This window comes from Platichthys flesus, chromosome 4, assembly GCF_949316205.1.
Source record: "Platichthys flesus chromosome 4, fPlaFle2.1, whole genome shotgun sequence".
Lineage (NCBI taxonomy): Eukaryota > Metazoa > Chordata > Actinopteri > Pleuronectiformes > Pleuronectidae > Platichthys > Platichthys flesus.
The window spans coordinates 22,464,570-22,484,090 of NC_084948.1; the positions used below are offsets into that span (position 1 = coordinate 22,464,570).

Genomic DNA, 19,521 nt, shown 5'->3' on the forward strand with positions numbered 1-19,521 from the left:
GTTTGAAAATGGAAATATTGATAGTTTATTATCCTTTTTTTGTACTTTTTTTTACGTTTCCTTTATTCTAATCCAGTGACATAAACACAAATATTGGCAGATTGTTCAGTCCAGTCTCTAGTTTTGACAGATGGATGCTGAGCAAAATGTTTGTTTGTGTGTTTTTTCCCCCAGATGGCAGAAAGCTGAAGATCCACAGAGACAAGAGGAGGAGCTGTCCTGATTTTTCCAAGAGTGAAGCACCATTGTTTCTCTTACATTTTTAAATATCTCAGTATTTCACCATCATGTTTGCTGCCGTCATACTGTACATCAGTAGTGTTTCTTTACATCTGGAAATCAGACCTATGTTTTTTTTTGTTTTTTTTCTAACTATTCATTTTCTATGTCCATTTGACAAAAAAAAAAAAGGCGAGCGTGTGTGAAGATAGAAGAACGGTGCATTCAAAAACAAAAATACGCAGTAGTATATTTATGTTTTAATTCCAATGCAATATGGAGTGAAATCTGACTCCAGACATTGACATGACTCGGCTTGACAAGAACTTTGCAGAGCCCATAACAGTCACATGTTACTGTAATACAAATAGAGGTGGACTGTAAATATACGTGTATACATGATGTCCTCTTGTTTTACCCACTGTGGTACCTCGAATTTGTCTTCCTTTGTTTTTTTGCGAATTCTAATTTTATTATGCCAGTAAATATAAATATTATTTTATCATTTCCATTCATGTTGTAAATTGCAATATTATTTAGCTGCCCCCCCCCAAGAAAGTGCCACTTTGGGATTATTCTTTTTTTTTTTTCTCTCTCTCTCTTTTCTTTTTTTGTTGTTTTTGTAATGCACTGTTATGTTTCGTGTTGTCGTCAACGTTTGTCATTTTGTTTTACTTTGGTTTTAAAAGCACAATCACTAAACTTTATTTTAAACCATTCTATCTATTAACCTTTTTGTCTTACTGGAGGAAAACAGGTACGACAAGAGAGTCTAGTTAATCCTGATGATGGTGATGATAATGATGTAGGTAACGGTTGCTGTTTACGAAGGCTGTGCTTGAAAGGAGACTCCTTTCATTTTGATTGTCTCCCTCTCCGGTTCTGACGCTAGCTCCAGTGAAAAAAAAACAAAAAACAGACAGTTAATGTGAGTCATAGCTGCAATGTAAATATCTTTTTTCGCATTGACCATAAACTCAGCTATTGCACATTAATGGAAATGGTTACGTCGTCTACTAATGCACTTAAATGAATTTCAAATACAGGAAATAAAGAGTCACTTTGGGAACCTGGAGAGGTTGTTATTGGACAAGAAGGGTCTCTTTTCTCGAGAAGGCAGGAGCAGTCGCCTCCCTGTCTTTGAGAAGAAAGGTGCTGTTGTTTATTCATAGAACATCTGCAAACATTTGTTTCGTAAAGCAAAAAAGGAAAAAGAACTACAAAAAAAATGATTAATAAAAAGTTCAAACTATTCACGCTCCTCTCGTCATTTGTCAACATTTTCATTTGGAATGAAGTGGTGTCTTCTTCTGGATTTTATTCCCCTGCAACAAATTCCATATAAACCCTGCATCGTTGTTGTGATTTCATATTTGACCCTTTCCCTGCCCTCTCTGTAATGAATTCTTACTGAAGATACAAATCTTTTAAAGTTTCAATTTTGAAAAAGTACTTTTCTTATGCATGGATAGATAGATCTGATTGGTTTGTCAAGGTTCTGTGACACCAGCTATTAGCCTGTTACTATACATGTTTAAGCCATGACATTTAATCACATGTTCTTGTGATGTCTCCAATAGCATAAGCCTATGATTAAACGTCAGTAATAAACCATCTAGTTAATGTTAATATTACTTATATTGGCAATATATAAACATTTTATTAAACTACCGTATCCTTCTTTGACCTATTATATCAGATTTTGATCAAAGAATCCATTAATTCGTTGTTAGATCTAAAATGGTATTGAGCACTTACCACCACCCAGGTCCAACAGTCCCATTAAGTTCAATCAAGCTGCAACGGAATTTCACACACTCATCATTCTACTAAACACGACAGCTTTATTTTAACAAGATCCATAAATTATTCCCTCGGGTAAAAATGTCACAAAGCGCCAATTCACAACATTAAAGGAAATGAAAAACTGATCGTGGATCTGCCGGATTCAGAGTCAACATTTAATGATCTTTTTTAGACCATGTCCCATCATTGTCAGTTTTGTAGAAATCTGTTCAGTATTTTTTTGCGTAGTGACCAACAAACACACAAACACACAGGGTGAAAACATCATCCCCTTGGTGGTGGTAATGATTCAGATTTGTTATCACCCAACATGAAAAAGTACGCCACACTCAAATTTGCGGGGATACAAAATATTAATAAAAGTGCTAAATTAATCTCACTGACATATTTATTACAGCTATAATTGAAAAGCATCACAATAAAAGCTCAATGTCAGCGCGTCTATTGCATTTTAATGTGAAACCATCGGAGTCGGCCTCACCCCCCGAAAGGACAGGATGTACTTCAGCAGCAGCGTCAAGGAGGCAACTATCAATATCCTCGGCTCGGAGTCTAAACAGCTATTCCTGTTCCGTACAGTAGCCATTCAGATATATTACCTAACGCCAATTCCATTAGCGCTCTCCATTACTCCCAGTATCAGCATCCCATGTCATTCAGCAAAGGCATTTGGGGCCACGGGAGGGGAGCTGAAACCGATGGTGACGGGATTATATTCGATTTGACAGGGCTAGATTGCTGCCAATTAGGCGTGAGGAGGCTCCGATGAGGTTACGTAAGAGAGCGAGGACGGTGCTCATCTTATTTGTCATCACTCACCATTGCCGGCGAGATAAGCTGCTGACGCGGCAAAACAAAATGTCCCCGGAATCAGAAGATGATATTATTGCTGCCCGCGGAGCGACTTCCAGACGGCGACTTATCCTAATAGGAGAGCGAGATACATTTGTTCCAGTTTATTACATCTAACCTGCCAACTGCTTGTCCTCGCAGAGGCAATAACCGGGCCGATGGGAGTCCTTAATGTCCGTCCAGGCTTATTCAAACATCGTTGATGAAGAAAGAGAGTCGGGCTCCTCCCGTTCACTCGCCCTCCCGAGCCTCGCACAACTGGAATGGAAGTCCTGTTTTTACAAGTTAATGAAGAGTGCTGCCCGCCGCGACGCGGTGGAGCCTCGGGAGGGCCACCGCTCCGAGTCGACGGAGCGACAAGAGAGTCCACGTGCTCTACACTCACTGACTGCCACCGTTTGATAAGGGTTAGCCCATTTAAAGACGTGTCATTTGGGTTTTGAGGGGGAAAATACTGGAATCTATACATATAATTGGAAACTGCATTTTCAGCAGGGAATACGTGTCATCAAGGGAATTTGAATCATACCACATTTTTGCTGCATTCGTTGTTGACAGAGACAAATTGGAAGCAGATCGGTGTAATTCAGTAATGTTTTAGTGATGACAACTGTGGTCTATGAACCCCCCTCACTCCTCATGCTCCTCCTGCTCCTCCTCCTCAGCTCTCTCAGCATTTGAGCCCCCCCCACACACCTTTATTCCCCCCCAGGTGTTCTCTAATAAGCACCTTTCTAAACAAGGACAAATTTGGAGCAGGGGAGAGCACCCCCCCCCCCCCCCCCTTATGTCTCCATCCATCATTTTAATGAGTGGAGGTGTGTCCAGGCCCCACGAGGAGATGCAGGTGATTAAGGACATTAAGCGGATCCACTGGCTGCCCCCCCACAACCCCATGAATATGCAGGATGAGGCTGCAGGGTCTTTAGTCTGGTCCTCACAGTTACTCTACCTGTGTGCTTGGGGGCTGGGGGGTTGGGGGGGGAGCTCCCAGGTGTAGTGGCATGTGAGCAGGATTCAAACTGGAGGAGGTGGAATTACAAAGAGTAGGTGCATTTATTAAGATGTTGTATTTTGTCTCCCTCACTATTAACACTACCTAAGCCTGTATAGATATAACATGAACACAGTTACATTCAAAATTATCCATGCCCACAGGAAAGAGAGGTAACACAACACCACAGCATCTGAAACCTGCGAACTGAGATGATGTTTAACTCTGAGCTGTTTTTCCAATCTGACCTTCAAAATCATACTCTCATGCCATGTGTAAGGTAGGGCAGTCGGTGGATGAACAGTATGAGTGTCCATTCGTCGTTGAGGAAGATATCAGGAAGTCCCACTGACAAATATTGTTGTGCATTTTAAAGAACAAAGCATTTTCATGTGAGAGTGGAACCAAATTGTCAGGCGTGTTGGTTCATCCTAAATATGAGAAGATGAGCCGAACTCAGCTGATGGCATGTGGGCCAATGGTGTTGACAATTGGAGAAAAGATTATTGTGTTCTGGCTATATCAAAACAATCCCTCTTTTCACACCATTTAATGGTTTGAACCACTTACTGGGGATTTCCATGTACCCCCAACCTTCATCCCATCCAGTGCAAACCCGTCCTCATCATCATCATCATCGTCAGCAGCATCACCTTCGTCCTCAGCATCAGCATCACCGTCATCAGCATCCTCAGCATCAGATCAGCTGGGGGGGACGAGGCATGTTTTCCTCCATCAGAGCCGTGGTGATGGGGGAGAGCTTGGCCTAGGGGATAGAGCGGGTGTTCTGCAACAAGAAGGTTGCCGGGTTGAATCCCACTCTTTCCCATCTGCATACCTAAGTGTCCTTGGCAAGATGCTGAACCCCTAAATGGCCCCTCATAAATGTTGAGTGTACTAAAAATGTAAGTCGCTTTGGACAAAAGCGTCACATGTAATGTAATGTGATGATTCTATTTAGCAATTTCAGAGTATGCAGCCATGTCTTGTCATAGGCTTAGGGTTAGGGTAAGAATTTGAGCGTGTTAAAGCCCTCAAAAAGCCAATTCATTTGCCTGAATAATAATAATAATAATAGTAATCCTTACAATTTCAATAGGGTCTCACCTGACCTCTGATCAGTGCTCGGGCCCTAACTAGAATGGCCACCAGTAGAGTCCATAAACCAAAACCTAACAGTTAAAGAACACGTTTGGTTTTCCAAAAACATTGAAACCACATTTAGATTCTTCAGACTTTCAATTGGATCTGCACCAAAATCTGAAGTGACATGTTGTTACTGGGATGAAATGTAAAATGTGACAAACTATACCAACACTGAGCTGAAAACAACAACAGCTACAAGTACAGTGTTTCTTCTATTCTGATTGAAGATGGAGGATCAACTGTGTACGTGGGGGGTGATTAATACAGTCTGGTGTTTACACGTGCTGACACATTTAATCAGACCAGCAGCTGCATGTCGCCATCAGAAGTGATGAACATGTCATCCATTCGTCTTCTGTAATGGCGATCTCATCTCTCATCTGTATCTCATCTCTCGTCTGTATCTCATCCCTTTGTCATGTGTTTGATCAGCTCCCAGAAGACGGATCTATTGTCTGGCGTTACCATCCAGTACTTATTATCCAGTACTCTACAGTTCCAGTGTGTACTAAAAAACAAACTCTCTGCAGAGAAACCAATTCATCTTAAAATAGGAGGAATGTTGATTCATTTGAATATTTATGGATGCACAAATACTAAATGAGACAAAGATGTAGTCTATCTGTGGAGTTAAATCTCAATTACAGTTCAGGAAGGAATTTTCATTGGGGGAACAAACGTCCAAATATGTAATTTTTAGAAACAGATATAGATTTGGGTGTTTAATCAGAAGAAGGACTTTTCCCTCTGCAGCTAATGGATCTGTTTCAATCTTTTATGGCCTGTTTATGGTAACTGAGGTGTTAAAGCATTTCAAATTTTAGAAAATCTGAATATGAGGCTCCATGTAAAGATACCTTAAGTCCCACAATGATGCTTTGAGGTTAAGATAATCTTTACACCCCAAAAGATCACACCGTCTCTACCAGTCCACTGCAGAAAGCTGAAGAAACAATATTCTTTTAGCCACTTAAAATAAAGCACCTGCACAAATCAGGTTCACTGTTTCTGCATTAATCCGAGTTTCAACAGAGAGAAGAAAATGAGCAATTTCTAAGAAGGAAGAACATTCACAGACGTTCAGAGCCAAAGTCAGTACGACACCTAATTACTGTGCAGAGGGGGGGGAAATGCTAAAACATGTACAAATCTGTGGAGCACCCCCAACCTCTCCACCTCCATCAGCTTCCTCTTTCTTTATGTCCCCAGTGTTTCACTTTATGCAATCAATGATTTCAACCGCCGCCGCTTTCAGCCCCGTCCCAGCATCCAGAAGCTAATTTCTTTTGTGCCCATTCAGGCTGTCTCTGGTTTTCCGATCGCCAATCTGCTTCATTAACCTCCTTCCAGAACTAGGAGGTAATTAAGGGAACAGCTGTGAACCGTCTGACGGCTCGTCTTGCCACCGCCGCCCGACACTTCGCTTCGAGAACGCCGGCGAGGAAGCCGCCAGGCACAGGTGCTCGGTGTGTGAAAGGCATACCAGCACCTCTCCACAGCCATTCACACTCCAGCTGCAGGTCAGACGCCACCTCCTCACCGCCATCAATCAAAACTCAGTTTACACTTGATGATCTCTGCGACTGACTCGTCGCAATTTCACATCATTACTAAAAAAACTTGTTCTTAATCCATGTTAAATAAACACTCGTGCTTGTTTTCCAAAATCGTGGAAATTGAAGTGAGATGAGTTACGGAGAGAGACGGCCGTCAGTGGCCACGCTGCCAGATGTAATGAGAGAGGGAGGGTGGACGCCGGCCAAATCCACCATTTTTTTTTTTTTTTAATAACTGGGAAGTAATCTGGGTGATTTGTTCATCCATTCGTCTCTCAGCCAGTCGTTCTAACCGTCCTTATTTAGTGCCGACGGGGTCCGCACAATTAACCCAGAGGGATGTGGCCTCCGCGGGCCGTCTCCTCGGATCCTTCCCACCTCAGCTTTTTTTCTCTGCTGTCCTCTTTGCATCATCAGCTGAACTCACCATCAACCATTTAATATTACCAATGAGTCATGGTCTTTATGAAAGTGCTTACACTTATTAATACTGGTATAGGCCCCTTTGATTCGCAGGGAAATTACGGGATTCACTGCACTCTGCAGAAATCACGGTAAAGTCTGAATGATGATGAGAACACCTCTCATGTGAGATTGACTTTTAAAGACACGTTTGCACTATGGATACAATAATATCTATTTAGTTTAATATAGCAAAAATCATATATGTATCATGTGGGAATTGTTCACTTCAGGGGAAATTAGAATCACAGGACAGAAGGGAAACAGTGGAAAAAGACAACAGAAATTGACAAAAGTACACAAAACAAACAAAAACACTCATCAGAAAATAGTAATTTTCCTAAAATATCTTCTATTATATGCAAAAGGCAGCACAATACAAATTAATCTCTATAACACTTTAGTGATAAAGTACAAATACCTACAAAATTACCTATGCAAATTAGAGCCAAAATGATTTATCAGCTGTCAAATAAAAATCAGTCAATATGAGCTACAGGCGTTCTCGCCTCGCTACACTGGTTTCCTGCCAGCTGCAGGATTGATTTCAAAACTCTTATGATTGTGTACAAGGCACTAAATGATCTGATGCCACGCAGGCCGCACATTTACCGATACGCACCGAAATGAACAGCGACAACAGGTTGAATGATGCACAAAAGATGTGCGTTAACATTTTCTGCCAATTTTTCCCCCATATTTTCTAAACTCAAGTTCTAGATATTTGGTAACATTTGCATTTTCTTTTTTAATCATGTGTAATAGGAAATCTCAGTTACATTTCTGTGTCATAAGGATTTTTATTGCTCGGGCTCCAGTGGAAATTTTGCTAATTTAACAAAAGCTCAACTGTAACTGACACATATATGAAGTTATCACATGTAGATGTTTGGTATTTTGACTTGATTATTACTAAAAATGATAGATAATCACTATTGTTGGTCATAATTTGCTATTAATTAATTATTACAGAATATTTGAGCTAAAAAACAGATGGGATTGTTCCTGGCTAATGAACAAAATTTAAAACTTTACACCAAGGTTTTTCCTCGGATGCTATAATCATCGTGTTTGTTGATTTATAACCAGATGGTTTAATACAAGCGTTCATATTAAAGACAGATACCTCAGGTCTGTCAACTTCACGATCCTTTAGAAGTATGAACCATAATTTTGTCTGCCCCCTGTGGGTTTTCACTTCGTCTCCTGTCAATACAACATTTCTCCTGTTACAGGTACAGTGCAGAGCCCTAATTAAAAGCCCCCTCACACCGAGAGACTCTGTGTGAATCCGCCGCCCCCTCACTTCCCTGTGAATCCAGAGGAAAACACTGGAAGCCTCTCGTCTGGTTCAAGGTGTTGGGTAAACGTGTAATGACAGTATTGAAACAACCTTTCACCCCCCCATTGGAATGTCCAATGCAAACACACAATCGTCCCATTCAGGAGTGACGTGTTTCCACGGCAGCGTTCACAAGCGAGGACGCTCAGAAAAGCCCTGTGACACGACCAATCATGGAAAACAATGCAACTGGCGACAGACACAAAAGGGCCTGGCGGTGCCTGATGTGCAGCGAGGCCTCATGATGGGTGTAAATTAGAGTGTTTTCTTAGTCAAATGACCTGGGGAGCTGCGGTGGGATGTGAATGGCGGCTGCTCTTCGGGCGCTGATGGATGGAGGGTGAGGACGAGGGTGAGCGGGGGGGCTGCGGAGGTGTCCCACGCCGGGCGGGGGCGGGCGGGGGGGGGGCGATCATGGCTGTGGTTTTTTTAAAGGGTGTCGGCACCTTTGGGTTCATCTCACCTCTCTTACCCTCGTCTCCTCTCGATCGGCCGGCCGCTGACTGACTGAGTGAGCGAGCGAGCGAGCGAGCCGGGAGACGAGACACGGGTTCATCACGCCGCCCTGTGTGGCCTTGGGCCTTTTCCCTATTCCATCACGAGACGGCTGATGCGCTTGTGTTGCCGTCTAAAAGCTGTTGTTTTTACAGTCGGGCAATTCCTCTCTTTTATGACGGTTACCTACTCGAGAGCAGCAGCTACGCCCTCTCACCTCCATTTATCTGTTTTTTCTCCCGGCGTGTGTTTGTGTCTTTTCATTCAAAGCAGATAAAGGGAGCGATTGCTAAAGACAGGCCGCCGTCATGTGACCGGCTGCGGGTCGTATGTTATTTGACTGGTGTGTATTCCTAGATCGTGTCCAGAGCTTGTTTTATCGATTCTTCTTCTTCTCCCCCTCAAAAAAGACTAATGAGCTCAGAGAATTCCAGCAGAAAGGTTAATACAATATTGAAATGTCAGGAGATTAATGATATTGTTCTTTCTTCCTATGGTCCTGTAGGGGCGGGTGACAAATGTCTTGCCCTTTTCCCTCCGTTCCTCCCTATTTGTGATCTTTTTCCTCTCCCCATCTCATTCTCTTTGTCTCTGCGTCTGTTTCCCTTTGGCTCACCGTCTCCCTTCTTTTCCTCCCTCCCTTTCGCCGCTCCCTCGTTCTCCTCCGCTGACCGTGGACTTATCCCTGCTATATGTACACACACACACACAGGCGCTGACACAACACGGGAGATGGGCTGGTGCTCGACACCGTGTGCGGTTGTCAGCAGATGAATAGCGTTGATCCGTCTTCATTAGGACGCCATGAGATTTCAACACGGGGAGTTTGTCTTCTGTCGAGAGCAGAAACTCGTCCGTATGCAGCGGACCATCAAGCAGTATGTTGTTACACTCCAGGCTTCAAACCCTCAGCCGGTCAACGCGGTGCAGATGTTAACCGCTCTTCTGTGTTCAGCGATTCTGCCGTGAACATCTTGACTCCTCCTATGCTCCTGCAGAGGCCTGGCATGGGGTCCAAGTTTTAATCAACTCTGCATAATTGGAGTGATTCCCTGTCTTGCTGTATATTTCAACCCATCTGTATAATTACGGTGAATTAAAGTCTTTGTCGGAAAGGAGCGGGGAGGGAGCAGCCTCACGGAGACCCTCCCCTGCCAGCCCCCCCCCGCCCCATCCGCCACCAGCCCCCTTCACACTGGAGCTCACACAATTACACACCATCTTGAGAGAAAGAGGAAATTACCTCTTTTGTCATCTCGTTTTTTCGCTGGTTGGAGGCCAAACACACGCGAAGGAGCGCAAACGATAATTAATGCATCGTAAACAACCCGTGTGCAGAATATCCTCCGTATCTATTTCGATATCACAGATCAACCAATTAGCGTTGCACCTTCACAGAGCGTCCCTGTTGGTCTTTGTGCTGTTTGCTGCTCCAGGACCAGCAGCAGGGAACTGGGATCTTGCTCCTTGCTGTGGGGGCTTCTGGCCGAGCCATGCCTCAGTGCAGTAATTGCATCGATGAGAAGGAAAGCAGTAGCTTGCAGGCGAGCGCGGCTCGTCATTACTCTGCGTGACGCTCGCAGCCCTCAGGTAGGCCATTACCGCGCCGCGTCAATAGCTGATGCTGTTCTATGATAGAGGCCAAACGTTAGCCCTCCCAGGGTCATGTGATCACATCCTGCCTGCAGGTTAAAGGTTCAGGCAATTACTGGCACGCCAATTTATCATCTGTCTATTGCAGGTGAAGATCCTCTGAGTGGTTCAAATAAGATCTCACACCAGGAGAAGAAATGGAGATGCAACCATTGTGTCTTTCTTCTGCTCAGTGTTGCTCTTTTGATTCTGTCACTGGCGTCCCGGTCATAGTTTGATCCCCGGGCCCACGTCTCATTTCCTCTCGTCTTCCGTCCTGCGGCTATCTCTCCTCCTCTGTGCGATCCCACAGGGGGAACACTCCTCCGATAACTCTTACCTCCGTCCAGGAAGCCCTGCATTATCCATGAAGCTGCTTGGCCAAGTCATAAGGTTTCATTCATTTGTATCAGACCTGCCAAAGCCTTTGAATAATTGCTCCTCTACAGTGTGGCTCTTTCCTTTATTGTTCTGAGTTGAGGCCAGTCATCGTTCAGCCTTTATTGTGTAATTCCCAGGGGATGCATTCTGTAAGTAAAGTATAGCGGCACTAAAAAAACAACAGCAGTCATTATGAATGTGATCATGATGGCACTTCCTGCTTTAATACCTGTTTGCTGATGACTGTGCTGTAGATTGACTGCACCACAGAAATCTAAAATCCCTGCTCTGTGCTTCCTTCAGCCATAATTGAATCTAAAACGTCTCTGTCTTCATTTATCGTCCCGCTGGTCGTCCCTCCTGAAACGGTTGTCTCGCAAGCTCATTCGCCACTGACCTTGGCCCTCTCCCAATTTTCACCTCACTACCTCCCTCCCTTTTGACCCTCGCATCGTCCTCGCCTCCTTTTCGTCTCTCCATCATTGTCAAGCCGCCCGCTAACTTCCCGGCAATTGCGGCTTTTCCCTCACGCAATGTTTCCGGCGGCCAATTTATACGGTGGCAGGACGCATCTGTCTCCTGGAAGGCTGAGGAGTGCCTGCGTCTCGAAAGCAGTTCCCTGGTTCACGAGGGCTTGTGTGTCTTCATCTGTACCTTTGTGTCTCTGGAAAGTTTGTTTCTGAGTTTGGCTGGTGTTGAACTCAGCGGCGTAAAATGACACACACTTAACTTTCTGGTGCTTAATCCTTTGTCTGCATGCTGTATCAGTCTGTTTCATTGATTGTAATGACTAAAAAAAATTGCAATTAATGGGGAATGAATGGGACTGGAAGTAAAAAAGTCAAAAGATTTAATAAATCCATCAAATTAACTTGAAAATTCAAAACCCATTGAGATCCGCCTGTAAACTTTAAATGTGCTCATCATAATTCTTTATCTTTGACCCATTTAACCTCCCATCAAGTCTCCTGTGCCACAGTCTCAGCCTCTGTACGTTGTACCCGTCCCTCAGCTCGACTCAGCGTTAAGAGCAGAGCCCCCGATGGATCTGACTCCGAGTTCACATGCATCAACGTTCAAACTCGACGCCACTGGTTCTCTCCTCAGCTGCACCGCGATCGGCCCTGACGTCCTCGTGTCCTCTGCGGGTCCCGGGACCGAGACGTGTGCAGCCAGCGGGAAGAGGCGAAGCTGCACCGAGCGCGTGCAACAGCATTAAAGAGCAAAACAAGCTTTATCAAGAGTTATCCTGCTTTTTAAAGAACTCACACAGCTCCTCAAAACACTATATTGTATCTGATAACCTCATATTCTGTCTTTCTTCCTTATATCCTCTTGATCAGTCATGTAATGAACTACGCGGGTTCTGCTGTTAAGATTAATTAAACCCAATTACACAGCGCATCCATGCTACAGCATCTTTATCTGATTACAAGACCAATAGAAAGATCAGAAACTCATCACGTTTTTACACGAGGAGCTCCTCCACGCAATCTGATCGAGGACACAGAGACAAAGTAAATTAGCGCAAATATTTTGTCTTGGGGAGAGGACAGATCACACGATTGCATACTTTGTCACAAGTTGCGTTTTTCCAATTTGTGTTTGTAATTAGGCTGTGCAGCACCCCGACATCCAGAGGATAATCTGGCCTTTCTGTATTAGACGGGAGGTGGACCGTGAAAGTAATTGGTGAGTGTAGCACAAATTGGATCTTAAGCGTGATGCGGTTTTTATTCCTCCGAGGCAACATTTGCAAAACGATTAGAACAATGCTGCTCGGGCACATTTAAAAAATAAATAAAAAGCTTTATTACATATGTGTAGTGTTTATGATCAATTGTTACCAGGTCCAGTAATCAACCTGGAGGTGGGAGGAGGAACTCAACGTCAGCTCGTAGGAGGGAAGACACCGAAGTTTACAGCCGAGGCTCAGGCTCCTTCAAATGGAGGGTAAATAAATAATGAAAATAAAATCCTAATGGTTTTCATCAGTCAACTGTTTCAAAACTGTTCCAATTAGGATTCCCATTTAGATGCCCTTGGAAAGAAACTGCCAAATCAAGCACAAAAAATATGGATGGAAGAGTTGTTTTGGTGAAAGACAATCCCACAGAGGGGCATTCACTTGACTGTAGAGTGTTTTAAGTTGTGTGAGACTCATACAAATAAGATCATCAGAAACAAATTCATTAGCAAGTAACACCACTTGGTAATGAGATCTCGAGCTTGAGCGCGTAGCCACTGGGGGTTCGGTAAGCCTGCCAGAATCATACTGGTGTGACACCAGCATCAAAAGCACAGGGATGGGATACATCTGCAGTCTGCAGAGGCTGCAGCTGATAAACGGGGTGTTATCACTTTGGCAGAATCCTGACCAATATGCCCGGCTGAATGCTGAACAGGATTATTGTGTGGATGGGGAGGAAGTGCTTTTCCTCTGAGGACAGGGAGGTGTGGGAGAGCTGGTCTCATTTGAAGCATGTAGGTATTGTGGCGACACACAGATGGATACGAGCTCCCTCACCGGCACAAAGCAGAGGAGGGGCTCCAGGAATACACTGAAGGGTTAGGATCAACAGGTTTCATGTAGGGAAAATATTACACATTTAGGCAAGAGACCAAGTGCAAAACAAAACATGTTTTATTTTGTTTTAATTACTTTGTTTTCATAATCATTCGAAACCATAATCGTAATTGAGGTTCTAATAGGGAGTGTACAATAACCCGGATGTGATATCTGTGATGTATTACTAATCATCTGATCAATCTTTTAAAGTCAGGGTTGGGGATCCTGGAAAAGAGCAGGCAACACTTGGAAACTATACAAAGCAACACATCTCCCCCCCTCCCTCCCAACTCTTCTGTGACTCTCTTATCCATTTTTAGATAATGGGCACATTTTCCTTTGGCGTAAACTTAAAAAAAACATGGTTAGGTTTAAGAAAAGAAAAAAAAGACTGGTTTTGCTTAAAGTAAGAACTTTCTTAAGGTCAGAGGAACTTTGTCCCCATGGTTACAATGATAAAAATACCATGTTAAGATATCTGTTCCAAAATGTGAAAGGAATGACAGGCTCTTGTGTCAGAGTCCTCCTGTCACATACTGCAAACTCCATCTAGCTTCCTCCTCTGCTTCCGTCCTGATTCGGCTGCTAAAGGTCGACTAACAATATTGAGCAATTGTATTTTTATCTCCGACTTTCAATCTCAATTCATACCCAGACATGTAAAAGAAGTCTCAATCTCAGTTATGTAAATCGGATGGAAAACAAAAAGTTAGGATTATATCCTTTGCAGGGTTTTGACTATTGTGTTAAACTAGTTTTAGCTCAGATAACTTTGTGTTGCTGATGTTTCAGTTCCATTTTAAGTTGTTTACATGATCAACAATTAGCACCTGCCCCTCTGTTTGCCACCTTCTCTCCGTCTAATTGTCGGGTTCCCACCCAGTTTGCTCTTTACGCCGGTGGCAGTAAACCCCCCCCCCCATCGATTACCCGCTACACTCTGTTTCATGGTGAGCATGAAGGAACATGTCAACACCTCTGCACACACATGAAAGCCTGGCCATCCACACAGAGGAAAACCCCTGACAGCATAAATTACTGGGTGGAAGAAGGTGAAGGCATGTGCATGTCTCAAGCCCTGTCTGCTGTCAGAGGCGGGAGACAGGGAAACAAAGGGCCGACTGGGGCTGAGCGACGAGAGGCGAGAAGGAGGCAGGATGTGAGGTGAACATGGCGGAGGGAGGAGGAGAACAGGACATTAGAGATAGAGAGAGGTCGAGAAGCTGGTCAGAAAACAGGACAAGAACAATCCTCCGGTGTGTTCCAGGGGGACTGTCAGCTCCCGGGAGAACAACAAGGTTCTTAAGGAAGCAGAAATAGCCTTCAGTCGTCAGCGGTGGCACAGAGCCTGTCGCGTAGCTGGTGGAAGAGGAGCTGAGGAGCCGCGTGATGAGGGACACGTCTGGGCGCCTCCGCCATTGTTCGGCCCAGTTGAGAATCATTTATCACAATGGGAGCACCTGGTGTTCACAGGAGGCTTCAGCAGAGCAGGAGCTGGTTCACCACGAGCCGAACGCCGCCGCCAACAAAGACGGTGGAAATAGCAAACATCTCTGTGCACGTCTTCCCCCTGTTCCCCTTCACGTCCACCCGTCTCTCCGCCTCGCCCCCCCCCCCCCCCCTTCCTCACGCTGCTTTCAACGTGTCTCCATCTCCTCATGTTAATTTGCTGCTTCAGTGACACGCATCATTGGGGGAGTCATTTTCTAATAACCCCCGCCAGCCCCCGTACGAGTGCCTGTGAGTCACGCACTGAGATGCCATTCAAATTATTAAGCATAATGGCGACAACGATGCAACTCCAACACGGGGCCCAGCCAATCCACCGACCCCCCCCCCCCCCCCCCCCCCCGTGTCCCCATCTCATCTTTTTAAGGAAGAGCACGTACCGAGCCGCTGGGATGAATCATCTCATTTCCCAGAGCGTTTGGCCACAAGAAAAATCTTTTTCTTTCTGAAGCATCTCAGCGTGTCACAGGCTCCTCGGCGTCCTGTCACACGTCATGATGAGGGTGGGGGTGGGGGTGGGGGTGTCTCTACCTCCGTCTCCCTGACCTGACTCAAAGTCGCAGTAATTATTCATTCACGCAGGGCCGTCGGGGATGATGCGCCGGTGACATTTTCCCTCGGCTGCTTTGTTGTCGCAGATCCAAGGCAGAGAGGATTGTCTGAGCTCAACATCTGCTGTTTTTTTTTTTTTAGTCCACAGCCTCAGCTTGATACAACTCATCTCGGCAGCTAAGAAAATAACCGAACAGGGCCACAGGGATTCTCCTGCTCTCGTTTACAGGCTGCAGGGTGTAGGCGTCACACGCAAGGCAGATGGCAAGAGGAAAACATAGCCAGACAATAATGTTTCATATTATTTTGGTCGTGATTTTACACTGGAGATGTTTAGAGGTTACTGCGGCGCGGCTCTGCCCTAAGTTACACACAAAGTAGTGTAATTTGCTGAAAGTTGTGTTACCGCAGTCGTCAGGAACTCATTTACTTTGTCCGTGTGTGTTTTCTGATTTCACAAACATGGCCTCCTCTGCCTGGGTGATGCCACAGTGATGTGGGTTTAAAAAAGCAGAAAGCAGATGCCAGGGTAATGAAGACAATTAAACCAGCAGCTGCACCATCTGCTATTGACCGTGACCGAAGTAATGAGTGGAAAAAAAGAATGGAAAAGGAATTCTGAGAGCGGAGCGGCGTGCAGGTACATCTTCATCCTCGTCACCAGATAACTGCAGAGCCACAACGGCTACGACAGGTCGAATAAAAACCTACACAACAAGGTTATGTTTTAAGAAGTTAAGCAATAAATCACGAGACACAAAACATTTTCTAGATGCAGGATAATACGACACATTCCTTTAACGTATGCGTTATCCTCTCCTCAGCCTCCTTTCCACGTCCAGCCTGTGTGGCCCGAGCTGGAGAAGATAGATGTTGGGGCAGCGTGTGAACCCAACACCTTTCTCGACTGGAAGAGATTAACTGATCATGGATCAGTGAGCGGTGACGTTCAGGCTCGGAGGCCTCTCTCCTCGCTGGACACGTAACTTCTTAACATCCAGCACATTAATTATGATCACGTTTATTTATGCGTCACTTTTCATAGATAAGTCACAGAGTAATTAACATGTTTTAACAAGGATTAGGACATTTCAAGACTAAGGCAAATAAATGATACAGAAAATATATTGGAAGAAACCAACCAACGCAAACAATAGATAATAAACAAAGAGGAAAGGAAAAAGGAAGAAAGCTCACAACAGTAAATGATCATAAGATGTATGCAATCCTCTTTTGCAAGAATTAGTTTTGAGTCACGATGTAGGAACAGGCAGCTAAGAACAAATCGTCTTCACCAGAGAACCAGTGGAATCTGTTTTAAATGCTGCAGAAGAACTCTAACCCTAACCCTAATTCTAACCCTAACCCTAATTCTAACCCTAATTCTAACCCTAATTCTAACCCTAACCCTAACCCTAATTCTAACCCTAAACCTAACCCTAATTCTAACCCTAACCCCTGTATCGGTGTGCTTGTTTTTAATTAAGAAACATGTTTTAGACTGTGATGAATGAGCCACTTTACACCGAATGTACATCTGCTAAACTGTTAAGTAATGTGTGCAGCTCACTTTGAAAAGCTCAAATCAGACTAAATCATATTTGTCATTATATAATATAATTTTTTCTTTATAAAAATACAGCTCCTAAGTGTCGGCGCTGATGGAAACTACAGCCTTGAAACTTTCAAAGTCCTTGGCGAAGACTCGCATCTGCAAAACCTTTGCACAGCACATGAGTTGAAGTGCCACTGCATGAAAAGCACGAGCAAGCTTCCACACAAGTTAGACATGAATGAAGAAAACCTCTCTTTATCTGAGCGTGTGTGTGTGTATGTGGGGGGGGGGGGGGGGGTATGTGTGTGTGTGTGTGTGTGTGTGTGGCACGAAAGGATAGTTTTGCATATTTTCTCTCCATTTCATACTTACATAGACAAAGCCAGGCCGTGGCAGATCTGCTTCTTTTTTTATAAATGCTTCGTTTTCATGGACATGATTTAAAGGAAGAGAGACACGGGTAGTTTGGACTCACGGTCAAAGAAAACATTTCTCCTCTCTTTGATTCTCTCACATATAAACCATGGTATAAAAAAAACATATGTTCTATAAAATAAGATGATTTACGGAACGTGCAGAAACCCTCAGTAGAAAGGGAACTGAAGAGAACGTGATGTTAACATTAAATCCATCACAGCTACACGGCCTCAGTCAGCTGAGGGGTTTGTGTTTCCACTTCCATTACGTTATGCGGCGGGTTCCAGACAGTGTTGGGCCCAGCCTTTAATTAACGAGAGTCGGACAAGGTTTTGGGGTGTCTCCCACTGTGTTCGTTAACACACATCATTAATCAAGGGGGGGGGGGGGTTCCATTAAGTAGGTCACTCAGGATCATGCTAAACAATTAGGCTTTGATTAAGAGATTGTTCATCAAGTCGTCGCACCAGCCGCCGGTGGCAGATTAAAAGCCCACAGGATCGAGATGCCGAGCACCCACGGCTCCGTACCCACAAACACTTGTGTACTTAGATACAAACATCCAGTGGCAACACAACCACACACAGACACACACAGGTCAGAACGTTTAACAGGCAAACACTGCTTTCATTTCTCCAGCTTCTCTCGATTGCCTGATACAATGCGACGCCAATCAATTACTGTTTATTTCTGCCGACAACCGTTTTTCCTCTTGAATTCAGCCTCTGAGCTTTCACCGACGTCCCTGCTCTCAGCCTGAATAGTTTGAAAAGACTGGAAGGTTGAAACGTAAGGCCGCCTCCCACTCCTCACCTGAACACAACTCGACTGCAGAGCTCAAGGAGAGCAGATGAGTGGAGAGAAAGGGAACGTGTGGGCAGGCAAGGATGTCGGTGAATGTGAAAAGAATACGGTGGGATGGAAAATGTGCCAGAGGAGCCGCACAGAGAGATAACCTTCAGGTTCCCGTCGGCAGAGAAGAATACAGACGTTCACGTGTCTGTCAGAGGAGCCGGAGAAATCCAAACATGTCATGGAAATGTACGAATTAAAAAACACTTTCAAACTTTCTGTGAGGATGATTCTCCATCAGCAGCATGGAAACTGTGAAATGTTGTGTAACCTGCAGTTTTTAAGCCTCCTAAAAAACAAGAGTTCAACACATCTGGGACACAAGTGCATCATTTTGCTGCTTATTCTGTCAAACATATGATCACACGTGTCAAACACACACGAGCTGCAGAGCTTCACGAGTTTCACACTGATACGAGGCAGCAGGGACATTCTATGATATGATCGACACAGTTCACACTCTGGTAATTTGGTTTCCTCTAAAAGAGAAGAATGTGTCTGTGCTCGGCCAAAAGGGAAACATCACATCTATTGAATACTAACATGTTGTGAGTAAACGTGTTGAGCTCTGTCTTCACATGTCACCGCATTTGTCTCGTTAAAAAAACACAGGTTGCTTTTGATAAGGAAGGTGTGAATGTAATAAATCTGATTCTGCAAGTAAACGTTCAAAATCTGTGGCTGAGAGACGGGACTCTGAGAAAGAAAGGTTCTGGTTTCTAGTTTGAGGTTTAAAATACAGACAGCTGTTGACGGAGATGAGTCTAAATATCATCTGGACCTAAAACACCTAGAAAACGTGTCACTGGTTTTGTTTCATGTGGAGAAACGTCAGAGGTTTATTTAGCCTCTCAAATTTGCAGATGCATTTAAGGTGAAGTACCTGTTAAGGTGAAGTAATGTGTTGTAATTGTTGTGTTGTGTTGTGTTGAGGGATTTGCAGGATATATATAACACTATATAATCAACAGAAGCTCAATATTTATGTAAGATCAGCACTAAAACAATTATTAACTTTCACTCTTAATTGATTTCATAACATTTCAATAGTAATTATTTTTCCGTCTTTCTACAATTCGACACAATAGAGGATTCATTTAAAAATAATTTTCAAATTAGTCACTGCCAATAACTCTTAGTTTAAAACCCTGATAAATACAGGCATGTTCTACCTAGGGTATT

The 19,521-nt window shown here is 44.1% G+C and overlaps 1 protein-coding gene across 1 annotated transcript in view; it reads left to right on the forward strand.

The window, feature by feature from the left end:
* The window catches only part of robo1 (roundabout, axon guidance receptor, homolog 1 (Drosophila)), a 122,363-nt gene extending 120,903 nt beyond the window's left edge, over nt 1-1,460 (forward strand). The window contains exon 30 of the mRNA XM_062386367.1: nt 175-1,460. Within this exon, the coding sequence (XP_062242351.1) occupies nt 175-189 (15 nt within the window). The 3' untranslated portion in view covers nt 190-1,460. The remainder of the gene's footprint in view (nt 1-174) is intronic.
* The last annotated feature ends 18,061 nt before the right edge of the window (nt 1,461-19,521 follow it).